This window comes from Globicephala melas, chromosome 20 (genome assembly GCF_963455315.2).
Source record: "Globicephala melas chromosome 20, mGloMel1.2, whole genome shotgun sequence".
Lineage (NCBI taxonomy): Eukaryota > Metazoa > Chordata > Mammalia > Artiodactyla > Delphinidae > Globicephala > Globicephala melas.
This window is the reverse complement of record NC_083333.1, coordinates 38,789,629-38,806,721: the sequence shown is the minus strand read 5'-3', so window position 1 is coordinate 38,806,721 and position 17,093 is coordinate 38,789,629. Positions and strand designations below refer to the sequence as shown.

Sequence of the window (17,093 nt, the reverse complement as noted above, 5' to 3'; positions counted from 1 at the left end):
TCCCCTGACAGGAGCTGGCCCATCTCGGGATGGGGCTGCAGGAGGCGGCGAGGCGGGAACCAGCAGGCAGGCTTAGCCGGCGACGGCATCACATGATTGCCTAATCACATGATCCCTAGAAATGGGGGGTTGGGGAGAGAGAGGAAGGGAGGGAGGAGAGTGAATTGAGTAGGAAAAGCAGCACAGCCTCCCAGGTTGGCCCCGCCTTTACGTCGACGAGGAGCCAATGGGAGTGCGACAGCCCGGACACCTGGCCAATGGAAACAGAGGTGGGTGGGCCAACGCGCCGAGGGGGCCAAGTTGGTGAGCTGCCCGGTCGCTGCTCCCCAGGGATCGCCGACCCCGACGCAGGTAAGGAGGGTGGCTGCGTAGACCTCTCGCTTGCTCCTTCCCAGGGGCCCAGCCAGGAGGAGGTGGGGGCTTCAGGCTCCTCTGTAGTTTCATCAGGGAGACAAGAAAAGACTCCCTTAGAGCAACTCCGATGCACTGGAAGGGGTTTTATGGGTGGTGGGAATAAGCAGTAACTGCAGTGACCCCCATTAGAAGGGGCTTTCTCCCTCTCCAGCACCCCTGGGGCCTGCAGCCCCTTCCCCCAGAGCAGAGACTACTCCGTTCTGGAGCCGACTCCGCCCCCGTCGGCAGGTGGTGGTGCTGGTGGGTAGTCCCCGCGGCGGCCGGGAGCTGGCGAGGCGCCCGCCCATGGTCCCCGAGCTCGGGGGGCTGGGAACGGGGCTTGAGACACTGGCCTCCTCAAAGACAGTAGGGACTTGGGAGTGGTGACTGAACCCCTGGGTTGTGTCTGGCTCTCTCTCACTTCCTCTCGCGGGGGTGGGGGTGGGACGAGCTAACTTCCGCCTCCCCCTGCCACTTTTTCCTGCTCTCGCTGCTGGGTTGGCTCACCTTTTGGGAATCTCTCTCTCCTGACACTCGGAGTTGGGGGCTGCCCCCTAGTGGAAGATGACGGAGCTGGGGGCTTGAAGAGGTTCCTGTCCCTCTCTGCGGTGGCAGTGTAGGGTGGGGAGGAGAGAGGCCACCACTTGGAACCCTGCTGAGAGGACTGGGGTCCCCTCCTCCCCCATCCCTGGTCCTGAGTGTGTTTGGGCGCGTGCATGCACGTATATTCGGTAGAAGCATACACTCTACTCCTGAACCTCAGGATACACAGGAAGGAGAATATATGTAAATGAATCATTAGGGCGCTGAGTAGTCTGAGATGTGTGCAGACAGGCACTCCTACAGCGGCCAGCTGTAGATGCCTTGCAGGGTGGGGGGCTGTGGGCATCGGTGTAGAGGGTGAAAGGGGCTGCAGTCCAGGACCAGTCTTCTTCAGCCTTACCTGGCCAGGAGATGGCCTCCTGGGGATGGTCTTTGAGCTGGAGAGGGGGCACTGAGGAAAACCAGGTGAGGGAGAGAGGATGTGAGTGACTGGGTGTGTGCGATTCCCTGCCATACAAAGTGTGCAGTGTCCACACACAGACTAATGGGGAACTGAGGCCCAAAGACAGGGAGCAACTTTTGGGGCTCTCATAGTCAACGGTGGCAGTTCTAGGACTAGGAGCCATGTGCAGAATCCAGGCAGCCCCGTACTCTGTGTTTCTGTCCTGGCCTGGTCCACCTGTCCAGGAAGCGCTTCTACCCCTCTTCTCAGCTTGGACCCCAGGCCTCTCTCCTCCTGGGGTTTGGGGTCCCATTCCCAGGCACTACCCATGGTCCACTTGTGAAACGAACCCAGGTCCAGTATAGTCTGGAGCCATCAAAGCCTGTCATCTCTATGTCTTGATATATGACAGGGGGGAGTTACTTCACATCTCTGAGCCTCAGTTTCCTCCTTTGAAAAGTAAAGGTAATAATTTCTACTTTCGACAGTTGTTGCAAAGAAGAAAGAAAATAATGTAGAGTGTTGTCACTGGCTCCTAAGAGGCTCAACAAACATGACTGTTTTGGCCCCTCTAGGCAGCGTAACATCTCTTGGGCCCACCCCATTGAGCTAGCAGGGCTGGCTGAGCTTGGGGGAAGAGTTGTTTAAGAAGTGAAAGGCTGCTCCCTTCCAGAGACCGAGGCTTACTTCCCGCTGATGATGCAGATCGGCAGCCCGGTGGGCACACGTGGTCTCCCCACATGCAGCTGGGTTTCGGCTCCAGGGCAGGGAGAGGTGGGGGGAAGGGAGGGGGGTATGTTTGGGGATTCTGAAAGGGCCTGGTGGTATTGGGGGGCCCTTAGAACACAGGTGTCCCAAAGGTTGACTCAGCCTGTGTATCCCCTTCCTTGGGTGGGGAGGCGACAGTCAGTGGGCAGGTGGTGGCTGGCCTCTGGGGAAGGCAGCCCAGACTCCACCGGCACCGTACTTCCTTTTTCACAACTTTCTCAACCCCGTGGTTGCCAGTGTCATCAAGTGTCCTCCCCTCCCCTTCCCCCGCCAACAGGCCTTAGCAGGGTGCAGGTGTGAGCACAGCATCAGGCATCTAGGGGGGCTGGCTCGGGAAGTGGAACCCTGGCTTTTCTTCAAGGGGAGACTCCCTCCTTGCACCCCATCCCTGTCCTCTCATGGCTACTGATGCCTTCCCCACCCCTCGGAGGTGGTCCACATCCCCACAGATCAGACCCACAAAACCCACAAATCTTCCTGACTCTCACATACCCACGTCTCTACACACTCAGCCACAGAGACTGAGGTGTTAGGCCACATGTGGGGACACAGATTCACACACGTGCTCATGCCAGCATTCATGCTTATGGGTGTACACGCGCCGGTGCACGTGTGACACCCACACAGGACACACGTAGGAAACTGAATCTCAGGCCCCGCATCCTTCTTCCTGTCTGGACAGGGTGTGGCTGGGGAGGCTCAGCTAGGCCTGGGCCTGGGGCAGGGGGAGTGACTGGGCCCAGAATCGAGGGTGGCCTGGGCTTCAGCTGGTTGCCAAACGCCTCTAGGGGTTTTGCAGGTGGACCATGTGGACTCTGGTAAGCTGGGTGGCCTTAGTGACAGGGCTGGTGGCTGGAACACAGTGCCCAGACGGTCAGCTCTGCCCTGTGGCCTGCTGCCTGGACCTGAGAGGAGCTACCTACAGCTGCTGCAATCCCATTCCGGTGAGTGCCCTTCGGCCCAGGCAAGAGCTAGCAGCCTGGGATTTCCTAAAGGTTCATCTTGGATTGGCCAGAGGAGGGGGCCGGGCTCGGGTCCTTCTGTTTACCCCTTTCTCTCGCTTCCCAGGACAAGTGGCCCACGGCGCTGAGCCGGCATCTGGGCACACCGTGCCGGACCGACGCCCATTGCTCGCCCGGCTACTCCTGCATCCTCACTGTCTCGGGGACCTCCAGCTGCTGCCCGTTCCCAGAGGTGAGGGTGCCATCAGGTCGATGGAGGGCTTGGGTCTGTGTTTATACTTTTCCTGCACCCTCTTCCCACCCTCAGGGAAATGGGCCTAGCCAACGAAGGCACCTCTGTGTCCCACAGGCCGTGTCATGCGGGGATGGCCACCACTGCTGCCCCCAGGGCTTCCACTGCAGTGCTGACGGGCGGTCCTGCTTCCAAAGATCAGGTGAGCCAGATGGGCAGCACATAGAGCCTGGAGCACCCAGGCGTGCAGCCAGCTGGGTGACCTTGATTCCTGCCCTCGTGTCCTCATTCACGTGACATCTGTACTAAGCAGCCCCCCTGCTCTGGAGAGAGGGGCAGCGCGGGGGCGAGGAGGGGTCAGGAGAGAATGTAAGACTCCAGACCCACAGCCAAGCATTCTGTGGGTGGGGACAGGCCAAGCTGGCCTGGTTTAAGGCCTACCCAGTCAGTGGATGCCTCTGCCCTGTGCCATATTGCTGGGGCAAGGACTGGCTTGGGGGACAGTGGGTTAGGAAAGCCTGGGGGAGCCCTGAGCCCTAGTGCCAGCCCCCGAATCCTCCTGTAGCTGGGCCTGCAGGCTCTGGTGCCAGCAGCTCCTCGAGTGGTGGGAGGAATGACCTTCACTGACGGGGTGGAATCCTGGGTCATCCCGTCCACAGATACCAAGCCCTTGGGTGCCGTGCAGTGCCCCGACAGACAGTTCGAATGCCCCAACTCCTCCACATGCTGCAGTATGCCTGATGGCTCGTGGGGGTGCTGCCCCATGCCCCAGGTACAAGTTTGGGAAGATGGGGGGAGGGAGGAGGGCAGTGGGGGCAGAGGAAGGGCTGGAGGGAGCAAAGACATAGTCAGGGCCATCTCTTCTTAGGCTTCTTGCTGTGAAGACAAGGTGCACTGCTGCCCTCACGGCACCTCCTGTGACCTGGCTCGTGGCCTCTGCCTCACGGCCGCAGGCACCCACCCCCTGGCAAAGAAGATCCCTGCCCAGAAGACTAAAAGGCCAGGTAAGGAGGTGGGAGAGTGTCGGGGTGTGAGCTGGGAGTGAGGAGAGGCCTCATCTAACTCCTAGCTGGGGAGACCTTCCCCTCCACCCTGGCTGCCCCTCACCTTTCTCTCTCCTTCCAGTGGTCTTGTGCCCGGATGCACAGTCCCAGTGCCCTGATGGTTCTACCTGCTGCAAGCTGCCCAGTGGAAAGTATGGCTGCTGCCCGATGCCCAGTGTGAGTGAGGGGCTGTAGCCAGTTGGGCTGTGCGTCCACAGCCATCTGGCCTGGACACCTACCTACCAGGCAGGGACTCCAAGGGGTGGGGCTGGCTGGCTGGTGGCTGGCTGGGAGCCTGGCTGCTCAGGACTCATGCCACCCCCTAGTGGGGGATTGGGGCAGTGCCAGCTGTCGGCCTGGCTGCTCCCTGAGCTCTAGGGAGACTGGAAATCCCAAAGACGACTTCGCCCTCACCCAGGCCATCTGCTGCTCCGACCACCTGCACTGCTGCCCCCAGGACACTGTGTGTGACCTGATCCAGAGTAAGTGCCTCTCCAAGGAGAACGCTACGGACCTCCTCATCAAGCTGCCCGCACACACAGGTACCGGGGGAGGCGGCAGACGCCGCCATTCCACCTGCACCATGAGGAGTGAGCAGAAATGGCCGCACGGAGGGGCCAGGGCAGGGACAGCCCCCTTTCGTCCACATTGGGCCTCGCCTTAGGATCACTGCCGGGGTGGCCTGAGCGGTACCCTCCATCCTTCACATCCGGTTCTAGCTGTGGAACTGACAAAGGGAGGGCACCCCCGAGGGTTCCCAGCGCCACTGCTGACCCATCCTCCTTGCCTGCCTCACAGTCCAGGAGGTGAAGTGTGACATGGAGGTGAGCTGCCCCGACGACTACACCTGCTGCCGCCTGCTGTCCGGGGCCTGGGGCTGCTGCCCTTTTGCCCAGGTACCGAGGAGCGGTGAGTGGCCTGGGCTGAGCAGAGGGTGGCAGCCAGCTAGGCCCCCCAGGCCCACCGTCCCCTCTCCCTCCACCCTAGGCTGTGTGCTGTGAGGACCACGTGCACTGCTGCCCGGCCGGGTTTAGGTGTGACACAGAGAAGGGTACCTGTGAACAGGGGGCCCGCCGGGTGCCCTGGATGAGGAAGGCCCCAGCCCACGTCAGCCTGCTGGACTCCCGAGCCGTGGAGAATGATGTCCCCTGTGATAACGTCACCAGCTGTCCCTCCTCCAATACCTGTTGTCGACTCACGTCTGGGGAGTGGGGCTGCTGTCCTGCCCCAGAGGTGCATGGAAAGGGGGAGAGTATTGGGGGGAGGGACGGTGTCTTGGCCTGAGCACATGGCCAGGCTCCTGTTGCCTTGCTCTCCTGCCCTCTGCCTGGCCCACGGGTGGCACCAGCTCAGTCAGAGTCATTCCCAGCTGGAGGAGCTGTGAGCAGGAGAGGCAGAGTGGAGGCAGCGGGGGCTCAGCGCTCCATCCCGTAGTAGCTTCCTAGACCACCCTTTTCTGCCACCTCCCCAGGCTGTCTGCTGCTCAGACCACCAGCACTGCTGCCCCCAGGGCTACACGTGTTTGGCTGGGGGGCACTGTAAGAGGGGGAACAAGGTGGTGACCGGACTGGCCAAGTTGCCTGCCCGCCGGGCTTCCCTGTCCCACTCCAGAGACATGGGCTGTGACCAGCACACCAGCTGCCCCGTGGGGCAGACCTGCTGCCCGAGCCTGAGCGGGGGCTGGGCCTGCTGCCAGTTGCCACACGTGAGTGCCCACCTGCCTGCTTCCGGACAGGACAGGGGAGTCCAGTCCCAGGTGGGGGGAAGTTAGGTGGTCGAGAGTGTAATGCCCCTTTGTCCCCCAGGCCGTGTGCTGTGAGGACCGCCAGCACTGCTGCCCGGCTGGGTACACCTGCAACGTGAAGGCCCGATCCTGCGAGAAGGAGGTGGACTCTGCCCGCCCTGCTGCCCACCTGGACCACGGCCGGCACGTGGGTGTGGGGAACGTGGACTGTGGGGAGGGGCACTTCTGCCACGATAACCAAACCTGCTGCCGAGACAGCCGAGGGGGCTGGGCCTGCTGTCCCTACCGCCAGGTCAGTGCCACCCCCCGCCCTGGGGCCGGGTGTGGGCCTGGGCCGGGTCCTGCCACGCGCAACTCTTGCCCCCCACTCCCACCATCCAGGGCACGTGTTGTGCGGACAGGCGTCACTGCTGTCCCTCTGGCTTCCGCTGTGGGGCCAAGGGCACCAAGTGTTTGCTTCGGGAAGCCCTCCGCTGGGACGCTCCTCAGAGGGACCCGGCCCCGAGGCAGCTGCTGTGAGGAGGGACTGAGGACTGAAGACACTCCGCGGCCTTTGGGACCCTGCTCAGAGGGTGCCCACTGCTCAGGCCTCGCCAGCACCTCTCCGCCGCCACAGTCTCCCAGACCCCCATTTCTGAGTACCCCTGTCACCCTGGGAGGCGGGGCCTCAGTCTAAGGCCTTCCCTATCCCAACGAGGGCTGTGGCAAAAGCCACGTTTCCAGCTGCCATCCCCTCCCCCCATTTCCGTGGACCCTGTGGCCAGGTGCTGTTCCCTATCCACAGGTGTGCGTGTGTGTGTGTGTGTGTGTGCGCGCGCGTGCGCTGCAGTAAAGTTTGTACACTTTCTTAACAGTGTCTGATTTGGCCACCCTGCCTGCCCTCCCCAGGGGGCCCTGGAGCCCGGGCCCCCATCCAGTGTCCACATTTCCCCCACCTCACAGAAAGACACACAGAAGTTTATCTCACCAGTTTTATATTTGCTGTTGCCCACAGCGATCCCATCACATTATCCCCTAGTCCCCAGAGCCGCCCCAGCCTCCAGCCCTGTGACATCGTAGCCCAGAGGTGGGCTAGTCGGCAAGCGGCACCCCCTCCCCTCCCAGGGGTCCACTAGAACGCCCCTCCCTTCCCAGCCCTCACACTAGCAGCTGAGGCCCAGGTGCCCCTCCTGCTTTCCCACGATAGAGCTTTCTATGTACAGCCACGTTTATACAGGCACTGCTTTCCCCCCACCCAGCCCTCCTCCCCAGCACCTCCCATCGGGCGTCTGGACCCCTCCCACCTCCTTCTCGGAGGCAGACACGGGTCCCTCCCGAGACATTACCCAGCACATACCACCGGACAGCTCCGCAGGCCCCCGGGCATCTTTCCAGGCCGGGGCTGGGGGCTAAGGGCGAGGGGCCCCGCGGCCCCCCGGAGCACGCACCCTGGGGGCGGGCCCAGGCGGAGGCGGCGGGGGCCGGCCCGGAGGCGGCGCCAGGCCGGGTGCTACTTGACGTTGAACACCATGAGCGGCCGCTCCTCCCGCCGCTGCCACGGGCTCTTCTTGTCGCCCGCCTCGTCGCTTACTTCCGCCCCCAGCTCGTCCTCCGGGCTGGTGAGCGAGTCGCGCCGCAACTCGCTGGCGCTGCTGCGGGAACTGTCCCCGCGGCTGCGGCCCCGCCCCCGGGGTACCGTGGCCGCCCGGCCCTCGGGCGCCGCCACCTCGTCCAGCAGCGGTGTCAGCGAGTTGTCCTCCGGGGAGCAGAGGCCCGTGCGGCTCTCGCTGCTGCTCGGCTCCGTGTCCTCGCTGAGCGCCAGGCGCGGGGGCGCGGGCGGCGGCGGCGGCGGCGGCGGCGGCGGCGGCGGGGCGGCAGCAGGAGTGCGCTCCCGCTCCTCCCGCAGGGGCCGCCGGCGCGGTGGCCGCGCCTCGTGCACGTCGACGCCCGAGTCCAGGCTGGCATCGGTGCTGCGGCCGCCGCCGCCCGCCTGCAGGTCGATGTAGGAGTGGCGCACTTGCGAGTTGGAGCGCCCGTCGAGGGACACGAACCAGGCGCGCGGGTGAGGCTTCACGCCCAGTTCGAGCAGCTTCTTCTCGGTCAGCGCCTGCAGCTCCCCGTTGAGCTGCGCCATGGTCGACTCGTTGAACAGCACCGGGATGGTGACCGAGCCGCTGACCGGTGCCGAGCGCCCACTCCCCCAGCCCTCGCTGCCGCCACCCCCGCCGCCCTCGCCCCCCGCGCCCGAGTGGCCCGGCATCAGCGGGCGCTGGGGGTCGGGCTGGGGAAAAGGGCGCGCGGGGCCGGGGGCCGCGCCCTCGGGCGGGGCCGGCTCGTCGCTCGTCCCCGTTGCGCCCGCCTCGCCGCCGAGGCGCACGTAGTGCGCGGGGATCACCAGGGTGGGCATGACGTTGCGGTAGACGCTGTCCTTAAGGTGGTCGATGGAGCCACAGAAGATGAGCTGCCCCGCCTGGCTGAGCGACGGCGGCCGCGCCAGCTGGTCCACCGACTGAGACAGCAGGAAGTCGGGGGTCTTGCTCTCGGCCGCCCCCTTGTGGCCCAGGTAGTGCTCGAAGGGCGGTGGCGGCGAGGGCGGCTCCTGCAGGAAGGCCGCGGTCCCCGGGGGGCCCCGCCGGTACTCCTCCAGGCCTGGCTCCAGCCCGCCGGGACCCTCGACGGAGCGGGCGCCCTTGAGCCCGGCGCCCTCGCCCCCGCGGGCACCCGCAGGCTCGGCGGCTGGGCGGCCGGCGGAGCGCGGCTTGGCACGGAAGAAGTCGTCCCGGGAGGCGGCCAAGTCATGGGAGCTGGAGAAGGCTGAGTGGAGGGGGCCTGGAGGCGGAGCCTCGGGATCCCCCGACGGGGCTGGCTCCAGGGGTCCCCCACAGATGAGATGCAGCTGGGACATAGAGGTGGCCTGGTCTCGTTTGTTACCGTCAGAGGGCCCGGAGAGCTGCAGCTTGCGGTGCTGTTGCCTCGGCTTCAGGCAGCGCCTCCTGGAGACAGGGGGCAGAGCGGGACCGTCAGGAAAGGGTGGAGGCCAGAGCAGCTCCCTAAACCCGCAGTTGGAAGATGGGGAATGGATATAGTTGGAGGTGGTGGGGACAGTGCCTGGGACTCAAGAGAGAGGTTGGGGAGCCCAGATGGGTCCTGGGAGAGGTGTGCGGAAAGAGCTTGAGCGTCTGTGGGGGGAGCAGCCAGCAGCTGTGCCCATTTGGGCCTCCCTCGGCATAAACTGCACTCCTTGGGACATAGCAGGTGCAGTGAGAGCCGGGGAGAAGCACCTAAGCCACCCAGGGGCATGTGTGGCCTGAGGACCCCTGAAAGTGAGGGCTGGGTGGTAGAAGCAGCTGCAGAGTGTCCCTGGAGGGGCCTGGCCTGCAGCTCCTGCTTCCTCTCCCCCGTCTTTTGTCTTTTGGTCTTTGCATGTGCATATGCAGTGCTTTCCTGTCAGGCCTTGAGGATCGAAGTTGTGTTTTATGCATCTTTGGGGCCTCGAGCACCCAGCACAAGACCAGGCATGGAGCTGGCCTCAGTCAGTGCCTGGGATGAGAGGAGGCTGGGGGATTGGGAAGCAGTCGGAGGGGATGCGGGGCACTCACCGGCAGTAGTAGATGAGCAGACACAGCAGAATGAGCACCAGCAGGGCCAGGGCTGCCAGGATGGTGAGCAGGAAGATGGTGTGGTAGGTGCCGATGTCCTGGATGCCCGACGTGATGGTGACCAGCCCTGTGCGGGGCAAGAGCTTAGCATTCGCAGGTGTGGGTGTCCCTCCTGCCGTTCAGGAGTCCACTCTCCCAGCCTCCCTTTCTACTACCCACCACCCCTGCTGTCCCCCCACTCTCACCAGCCGTGGGGGAGGCCATGGCAGCCGCCCAGTACCCCAGCTGAGGGGAGATGAAGGTCCAGTAGAGCTGCCGGCCTTCCTTCCGGATCACACCAGTGCCATTGCGTACCCACAGCCCTGGGAGAGGCAAGGGTTTCATCACACTCAGTGTCCCCCCAACTTAAGTCCTACTTTCTCTCCCCAAACTCTAGCATCTGCACCTCCTTGAGGCACTCACCACTCTTGGGGTCGAACCTCCAGGCTGGAATGCTGGTGCCCGCAGTGAGGGCACGAGGCTCCGAGGGCACAGGCAGGGACAGGTGAATGGGGCCTGAGAGCGGCACCTCTGTCCCATTACCTGCCAGCAGGTGCACGCTCACAGCAGCCACGGGCATCAGCTCCAGCCAGGAGCCATTGCCTGCAGGAAGGGGACACAAGTGATGAGGGCTAAAGCCTGGTGGGGAGAACATCCCTTCCATGGCTGGCACCCAGCATACCTGAGCTGGAGGCCTCCGTGCCCAGGAAGGCAGGGAAAGCCCACATTTCATGCTGGGTGCTGGCAGGTGTGAGCGAGGCCCAGAGCTGGCTGTAGGTAGAGCTGACAGGTAGGCGGGCAGCCCGGCGCTGGAACTGCACCCAGGGCTGGGAGCGGGCACCTGGATGGAAAGAGGGGCTGCAGTGGCCTGGCCAGGGACAAGGGTCCCCAGGGACCAGAGCAGAAAGCAATTATCTAAAGAGAAGGGGAGCCAATGGGTTAGGCCACTTGGGAAGGCCAGGAAGGGTGGTGACTTGGGGAGAGAACTGGGCAGGCTTAGAATGATAACCTAGAAGGGACATGGACCTGTAATCTTCTGGTCCTGGCTGTGTGACCCCTGAGCAAGTTACTTGCTCTCTCGGAAACACTCTTTCCATGTTAATTTATAAAACGACGAGGTTCAGGTCCTCAATTATTATTGCCTGCTGTGTGGCAGGCACTGTGTTAGTTTGTGAGGATACAAAGAGGAATAAGATGCAATTTACAATTCCCTGCCTTCAAGTTCACAGTCTAGTGCGTCACTGTTCATTACAGTACCTGTTAGAACTTCCTGCTATGGATGGAAATGTTCTGTGTCCTGCTGCCTGTAACAGTACCCACTAGACACACAGGACTGTTAAGCACTTGACACGTAGCTAGTGCGACTGGGGAACTGCATTTATTTTTAATTCTAAAACGCTTAATGAACTTTTAATGTATTCAAATGTAAATAGCCACATGTGGCTACTGCATTTGACAACTTAGGGTGTGTGTGTGTGTGTGTGTGTGTGTGTGTGTGTGTGTGTGTGTGTGTGTGTGTGTGTGTGTGTGTGTGTCTATCTGTCTGTCTGTCTGGCTTGGAGCAGAGGGGATGTATAAACAGTATTCCAATATAATATGGTAATAGCTAACATTTATTAAGCTTTAAGATATGCTGGCACTGTTCTAAGCAGGTTACTTATATTAACCCCTGAAATTAGCACAACAGTCCCTGAGGTAGGTGCCTTTATTATCAGCCCCATTTTATAGATGCAGAAATGGAGGCGGGAGAAGTTCAGTAACTTGCCCAAGGTCACTGGAGCCTGATTGAAGCCCAGGCAGTCTGGTGCCAGGGCCCCTCCTCTCACCCACCGTTCCATCCTGCCTCGGTGGTCAAATAGCGTGGTGCAAGGGGAGTTTGGCCTGCCCAGCTCGGGAATGCCCTGCGGAGCCCTGCAGTGTGAGTAAGAGTCAGCTGGGAAAGAAAGTGGAAAGGGACTTCCAGGAGGACTGACAGGAGAGAGGCCCAGGGGCACGAGGCGGCTTGCTGGTCGGGGCACTGCAGGTGACTGCGCCAGGCCCTGGAGGGCGCTGCCAGCTTTGTGAAAGAGTCTAGGCTTTCTGCCAAAAGCAGTGGGAGCCGTGGGAGGGTTTAAGCTCGGGTTCCTTTGGCATTTTAGAAACCTCCAAAGACATCTTAGAAGCCTCTGGTTCAGGATCAGAGAGAGGAAGAGGAGCAAACCAGAAAAGTAATTGGGGACAAGGGCTCAAGATAAGAATATAAATTGGGGAGGGGAGGCTCTCCCTCCAGAACCCACAGTGGCTCCCTAGTACTAGCCAGATGGAATTTACCCTCTGCCTGGCTTCGTCAACCAGTCTACACCACGTCCCCATCCTGCATAGCCAGACCAGAGCATCCCCTGCACCCTCACGGTCCCCTTCTGCCCCTGCATCTTGATTCCTCTCCAGCAAAGGTGCCTTTGCTCCCCCTTCAACTCCCGAGCCCCCGCGTCCCACAGCTCCCTTGGCCAAATCCCCTCACCCTGCTATTCTCCCACGTGAGGGTCCTCTCAGTATTGAAAGCAGCTGCCCTCCGCTCCCCTGCCCTGCCTGATCTGTAATTATCTCAGCGTTTGCAATGCTCTGTCTGTCTTCCTAGTCGTCGGGGAACTCCAACAGGTGGGGGGCCACTCTGCTCTTCCTTACCATTATTCCCCAGCACCGGAGACGATGCCTGGCACAGCACAGGTGCTGCAGGAAGTACTGGTTGGGTGAGACCGAAAGCCTGGTGGGTGGACAAGGGCCACTGTGGGATTGCTCCAGTCCTTGCACTTGATAGGTGTTCTATGCCTGTGGAATGACCCTGGCTCCTGACATAGCCAGGCACCCAGTAGGTGCACAAGAAATACGTGTGGATCCACTGAAGATAAGGTGGCAGGAAATGGGAATTCTAATGGTAGGAGTAGAGGGAGAATAGAAACCACGAGAAGCCCCAGTAACAATCAACATTTATTGACCACCTTCTATGAAGTTTTTCACATGCTTGATGATATTTAATCCTCACCTAAATTTGATGATGTAGATACTATCAATTGTTCACATCTTACAGACGAACAAACTAAGGCTCAGAGAGGTTAAGTGATTTGCCCAAGGGCACCCAGCTAACATGTGGCAGGCGAAGTTCTCTATACCCAGTCAGGGAGAGGGAAGAGGAGCTGGTGTGGGCGGAGGGGTGGGGGAGTGGAGAGCGGGGAGTCTTACCAGGAGAGCCCAAGAGGATGTGAACCAGGTCCTCATAGAGGATGAGGGTGGCCGGCCGCTCGGGCAGCAGGTAGAGGCTGACTGACGCGTACACTGCAGGAGGGATGGTCTGTCAGCTCCAGAGAAAGCCCCCCCCCTCCCCTAGGCTGGCACTCCCACCATCTGAATCCCAGTGGCTTCATCCTCCCTCAGCCCCCTGTGCATACCCCAGCCCAGGCAGCAGCTGCTGGAAAGCCTGCCCTCTCCGCCCCCAAGGACTATTTTGGGAAGGGGCTGATGGGGTCAGCTGCTCCCCACCCCCTCCAGCTGCCCCTGCACTCACGGGGCAGCTTGTCAACACGCCAGGGCACAGAGTTGGTGAGGAAGCCAGGGCGGGCAGCAGTGACCAGCACCCAGGTGCCCAAGCGGTAGCTGAGGGGCACTGTGGCCACGCCCTCTGAATCCGTGGTGCTGGCGGCCAGCAGCATCCGGTTCCCAAATACATCCACTGAGGCCCGGGCCAAGGGCACAAGCTCCCCGCTCACGTACACCTGCACCTTGATCAGAATCTCTGTGGGCAAGATGGGGTGAGGGGAGTGAGGAGGAAGGAGGAGGCATGAGAGAACTGGGGGGAGCCTCGAGCTCAGAGGAGGGGGCTGTGGGTTGGGCGTGGCTTTGGGGCCCAGGCTAGACAAGGTATTATAAGAGCCAGCATTTACAGAGCCCTCATTTAAACCTCACATCAGCCTGTGAGGTAGGCGGTACTATTAGCATATTTCATCAAGTCTGACACATGCACATTTTGACATTTTAACACTTCTGGATTCAGGCCACACCTATGATCGATATGTCATAATCATAATCGGCAGCATTTTTTTTCCTCTTTTACTGGCACATGAAATAAATAATGGTGTAACTTACAGTCAGTGATGTATTAGACTCGATGTCTTAGCCCATATGGAAACTGAGGCTCAAAGAGTTTAGATACTTGTACTACAGTAAAGTGGGAGATCTGGGATCCAAACCAGGGAGTCTGTCTCTAGACCCAAATTCTTAACCACTGGACCCTATGGGGCTGGTGTCAGGGAGAGGAGAGGGAAGGAGGGCTGAGAAAGGATGAATAACCGGAGAACCAGGGATCTGCGAGTGGAGAGGAGAGCGGTCAAGTTTCAGCCATTTGGAAGGGAGGAAGGGGGGTTGGGTCAGAGTTTGGGTTCTCAAGAAAAAACTGAGAAGGGGACACCAGCAGGTTGGCCATTCCCATCATTCATCCTCTGCCCAGAATCCTTTGCACACACCTGTTTCCCTTCAGATTTAGGGACTCACACAACCCCTAAGGCCAAACAAGTACCTCCTGACCCCTCCCCCTCACATGGACTGCCAGCCCCCTCCCAGCTGGTCAGCTACAGTCAGTCACCATGGCAACGCCCTCATTCCTCCCAGGAGATGGGCAGGGAGCTGGGGCCCTGGCAAGGGGAAGGAGATCTGGGGGGGCCGACCCAGGCCCAAGGGTAACCAGTGTGGAGGAGGCTGGGAAGGGAAGTCCAAGTCTTTCTTTCCAGCCACCCCTATCCCTGGCCTCAAGATGGTCTGGCCAGGTTGGCCTGCGGGTGTCCCGAGCTCAGATGGGATGACAGGGTAGGGACCAGCCCTGAGTTGTTCTCATGGATTCTGCAGGCAGCCTCTCTGATCCACGGCACCATCTACCTCTTCCCACTCAGCACAGCCCCTCCTCAGGAACGTGACTCACCCCTACCTTGCTGCCAATAATGGGAGTGGGTGTCATGCCTGGAAAGGTACAGAGGCCTCAGTGTGGGGCCCAGGAGGGAGGTGGGGAGTGGGCTGGGTGCTAGACACAAACCTAGGAGAGGCCAGGTACGGGAGGAAGACCCCGGAGCCGAGGGCAGCAGGGCATGTGGAGGTCACGGGGCCTCACGGGTGGAGCCTGACATTCAACAGCGACAGGTGTCTTGTCTCAGGCTTTCAACCAACCCCAGGGCCAGCACCACGCCTGCCCTTGGCATCCCATCCAGCTGTTCGCCTGAGCCCACCTCCCTGTCGCTTCCCAGGCCAGAGCCCAACTCGGCGGGTGGCTGCACACACTCGAACCTTTCCTGCTTTCTGGTTCTCCGGGGAACCGGTAGCCTCCCCGCACCACCACCCCCTCTCCCGGCCACCCAGCAGGAATTTTGAGAAGCTAGAGGGGCCTGCCGACTCCCCACTCCTACCCCAGGCTAGGAGCAGCTGTATAGAGCAGCTGGGAAGACGGGACCCAGGAGTCTGGAATATGGTCATTTGAAGGAATGCCTTGGGTAAAGGGCCAGAGCATTAGCAAAGGGGAGGGGCCTTAGGGAATAACACAGGAGTGGGCAGGTAAGGCCTGAGGAGGCATCAGTGCCAAGCTGGGGAGGGGGTGGGCAGGTGCCCTTCCCCCTTTCCCTCAACTTGGGCCCCCAGCTAGTGGCCTGGGAGAACCCCCTCTCCTGGCTCTATTCCAGCCAATTCCCTGGGCCACCTCCCCTGAGGTGCAGGTCTTGAGGGAGAGGTTTCCTGAAAAAACAGGGCCCCTTCCTACCCATCAAAGCCTCCTCTCCTGCAGGGAGCAGGGAAGACTGAAGCCGAGGAGATCCTTCCCCATTCCTCAAAGCCTGACATTCCATACAGGATCCGCCTGTCCAGGCTTCAGCCCTGCCTCATTCCAGGAGGAAATCCGACCCCCTCCCTTCATCCGGACCCCACTTCCCTCATCCAACCCCCCCCCCCCCGCTTTTCCTGTCAGCTCCTTGGTGGAAAGGCGAAGAGTGGAGAGCAGGGTTGGGGCTAAGAGGCAGGAGTGGGGAGAACAGTGGCTGGGGTGCGTGGCCAGGGGCTGGGAGGCGGGCGCGGGCTGGAGTGGGTGGAGGCCCCTGAGAACCCAGGCGTCGGCAGGGAGTCACGGTCCGGCTCTCCCACCTCTCCCGCTACAGGAGCCCGCCCTGCTCCCACCTCACACACCCACCTGGGCCCGTGAGGCGCTGGGAGGGTCTCCTCCACTGCGATGCAGAGGTGAGATGAGGAGGGGGTGACCTGGGGGGGGGCTGCGGACAGGAGTGGCTGGAGGCCTGCTGGACGGGGACCCAGGCACCTGCCCTCCCAGCCGGCACTGTCCACGGCCAGTTAGCCAGCTCAGCATGGCTCCGCCACCACAGCCCTGCCATGCGCCTTGAGCTGGGAATCACAACGTACCTTTTTCCAGACAGCCCCCCAACTGCAGCCCCTCCTCCATCATGAGCCCATCAGCGTTTCTTTGGTGCACCCCAAATTCTGAACCTGGGAGGCCGTCTGGGGGCTGTCAGACTCCGGGACGAAGAACCCCATTCGAGCAGCCGATCCGCTCACCGCCTCACCCACTCCCCCTCTCCCCTCCCCCCTTCAAACCCAGCTCTAGGCGCCCAGCCCCCGTCCGGGCCCAGGGTGGCAGCCGCTGCCTGGGCTCCCACCCAGCCGGGTCGGGAGCGAGGAACCCGCTGGGGGCTGCAGAGCGGGCGGCCGCCCCAGCCCGCCCCTGGGCGGGTGTCTTCGATAGACAATGGCTCAGGCAGCAGCGCCTCGCGGACCAGGAGGGAGAAAAACAAGGCGGGAGGGGGCGACGGCGCGGAGCCTGGGGACCCCCGCCCTCCCCATTGTGTCTCCCCGAGACCCCCGCCCGGCGGTCTCCCTCTCCCTCCCTCCTCTCCCCCGTAAGCGAGGACCCCAGGTCGCCTAGCTCCCCCCACCCAAATCCAGGGAATAGAACACCCCCCAATTCACGAGCGCCGCGAAGAGGGGGCTGGCGGGCGGGGGCCCGATCGCGGGGGTGGGGGGCTCAGGCCCGCGATCACTGCCCCTCCCGGCCGACACTCACCCTGCGGGCTGGGGGACTCCGGCGGCGACTTGCCGGGAGCTCGGGAGGCGCCGCCGAGCAGCAGCCCCAGCAGCGGCAGCAGCCGCGCGAGGACGCTGGGGCCACTCTGCGGCGGCATCGCGGGGCTCGGCCCGGCCCTAATGGCCCATGGCTCCCGCCCGGCCCCACTCGGCCGGCCCCGCTCAGCCCCAGCTCTGCGCCGCGCCGCGCGGCTCGGGCTCCCGCTCGCGTTCCAGCTCTTGCTGCGGCGGCCGCTCAGTGCGATTGT

At 61.9% G+C, this 17,093-nt stretch overlaps 2 protein-coding genes across 4 annotated transcripts; one reads left to right on the top strand and one right to left on the bottom strand.

Annotated features, from left to right (window-relative positions):
- Positions 1-220: 220 nt before the first annotated feature.
- Positions 221-6,964, top strand: GRN (granulin precursor). 2 transcript variants are annotated; one of them, XM_030849065.2, is made up of 13 exons: positions 221-351; positions 2,946-3,090; positions 3,215-3,340; positions 3,458-3,542; positions 4,000-4,112; positions 4,209-4,344; positions 4,466-4,560; positions 4,802-4,925; positions 5,182-5,279; positions 5,371-5,616; positions 5,855-6,088; positions 6,189-6,419; positions 6,509-6,964. In XM_030849065.2, the coding sequence occupies exons 2-13, from the start codon at positions 2,953-2,955 to the stop codon at positions 6,644-6,646; spliced, it is 1,764 nt and encodes a 587-aa protein (XP_030704925.1). In that variant the 5' UTR covers positions 221-351; positions 2,946-2,952; the 3' UTR covers positions 6,647-6,964. The 2 variants fall into 2 exon arrangements, with proteins under 2 accessions (XP_030704925.1, XP_030704924.1); XM_030849064.2 differs by having other exon boundaries at positions 289-351; positions 2,935-3,090.
- A 120-nt stretch (positions 6,965-7,084) lies between these two features.
- Positions 7,085-17,093, bottom strand: FAM171A2 (family with sequence similarity 171 member A2). Of its 2 annotated transcripts, none has more exons than XM_030849063.2 (8): positions 16,826-17,093; positions 13,286-13,513; positions 12,964-13,056; positions 10,427-10,585; positions 10,168-10,347; positions 9,951-10,067; positions 9,706-9,832; positions 7,085-9,099 (listed from the first exon to the last, which is right to left on the bottom strand). In XM_030849063.2, the coding sequence occupies exons 1-8, from the start codon at positions 16,941-16,943 to the stop codon at positions 7,617-7,619; spliced, it is 2,505 nt and encodes an 834-aa protein (XP_030704923.2). In that variant the 5' UTR covers positions 16,944-17,093; the 3' UTR covers positions 7,085-7,616. The 2 variants fall into 2 exon arrangements, with proteins under 2 accessions (XP_030704923.2, XP_060146785.1); XM_060290802.1 differs by lacking the exon at positions 16,826-17,093 and adding an exon at positions 16,168-16,330.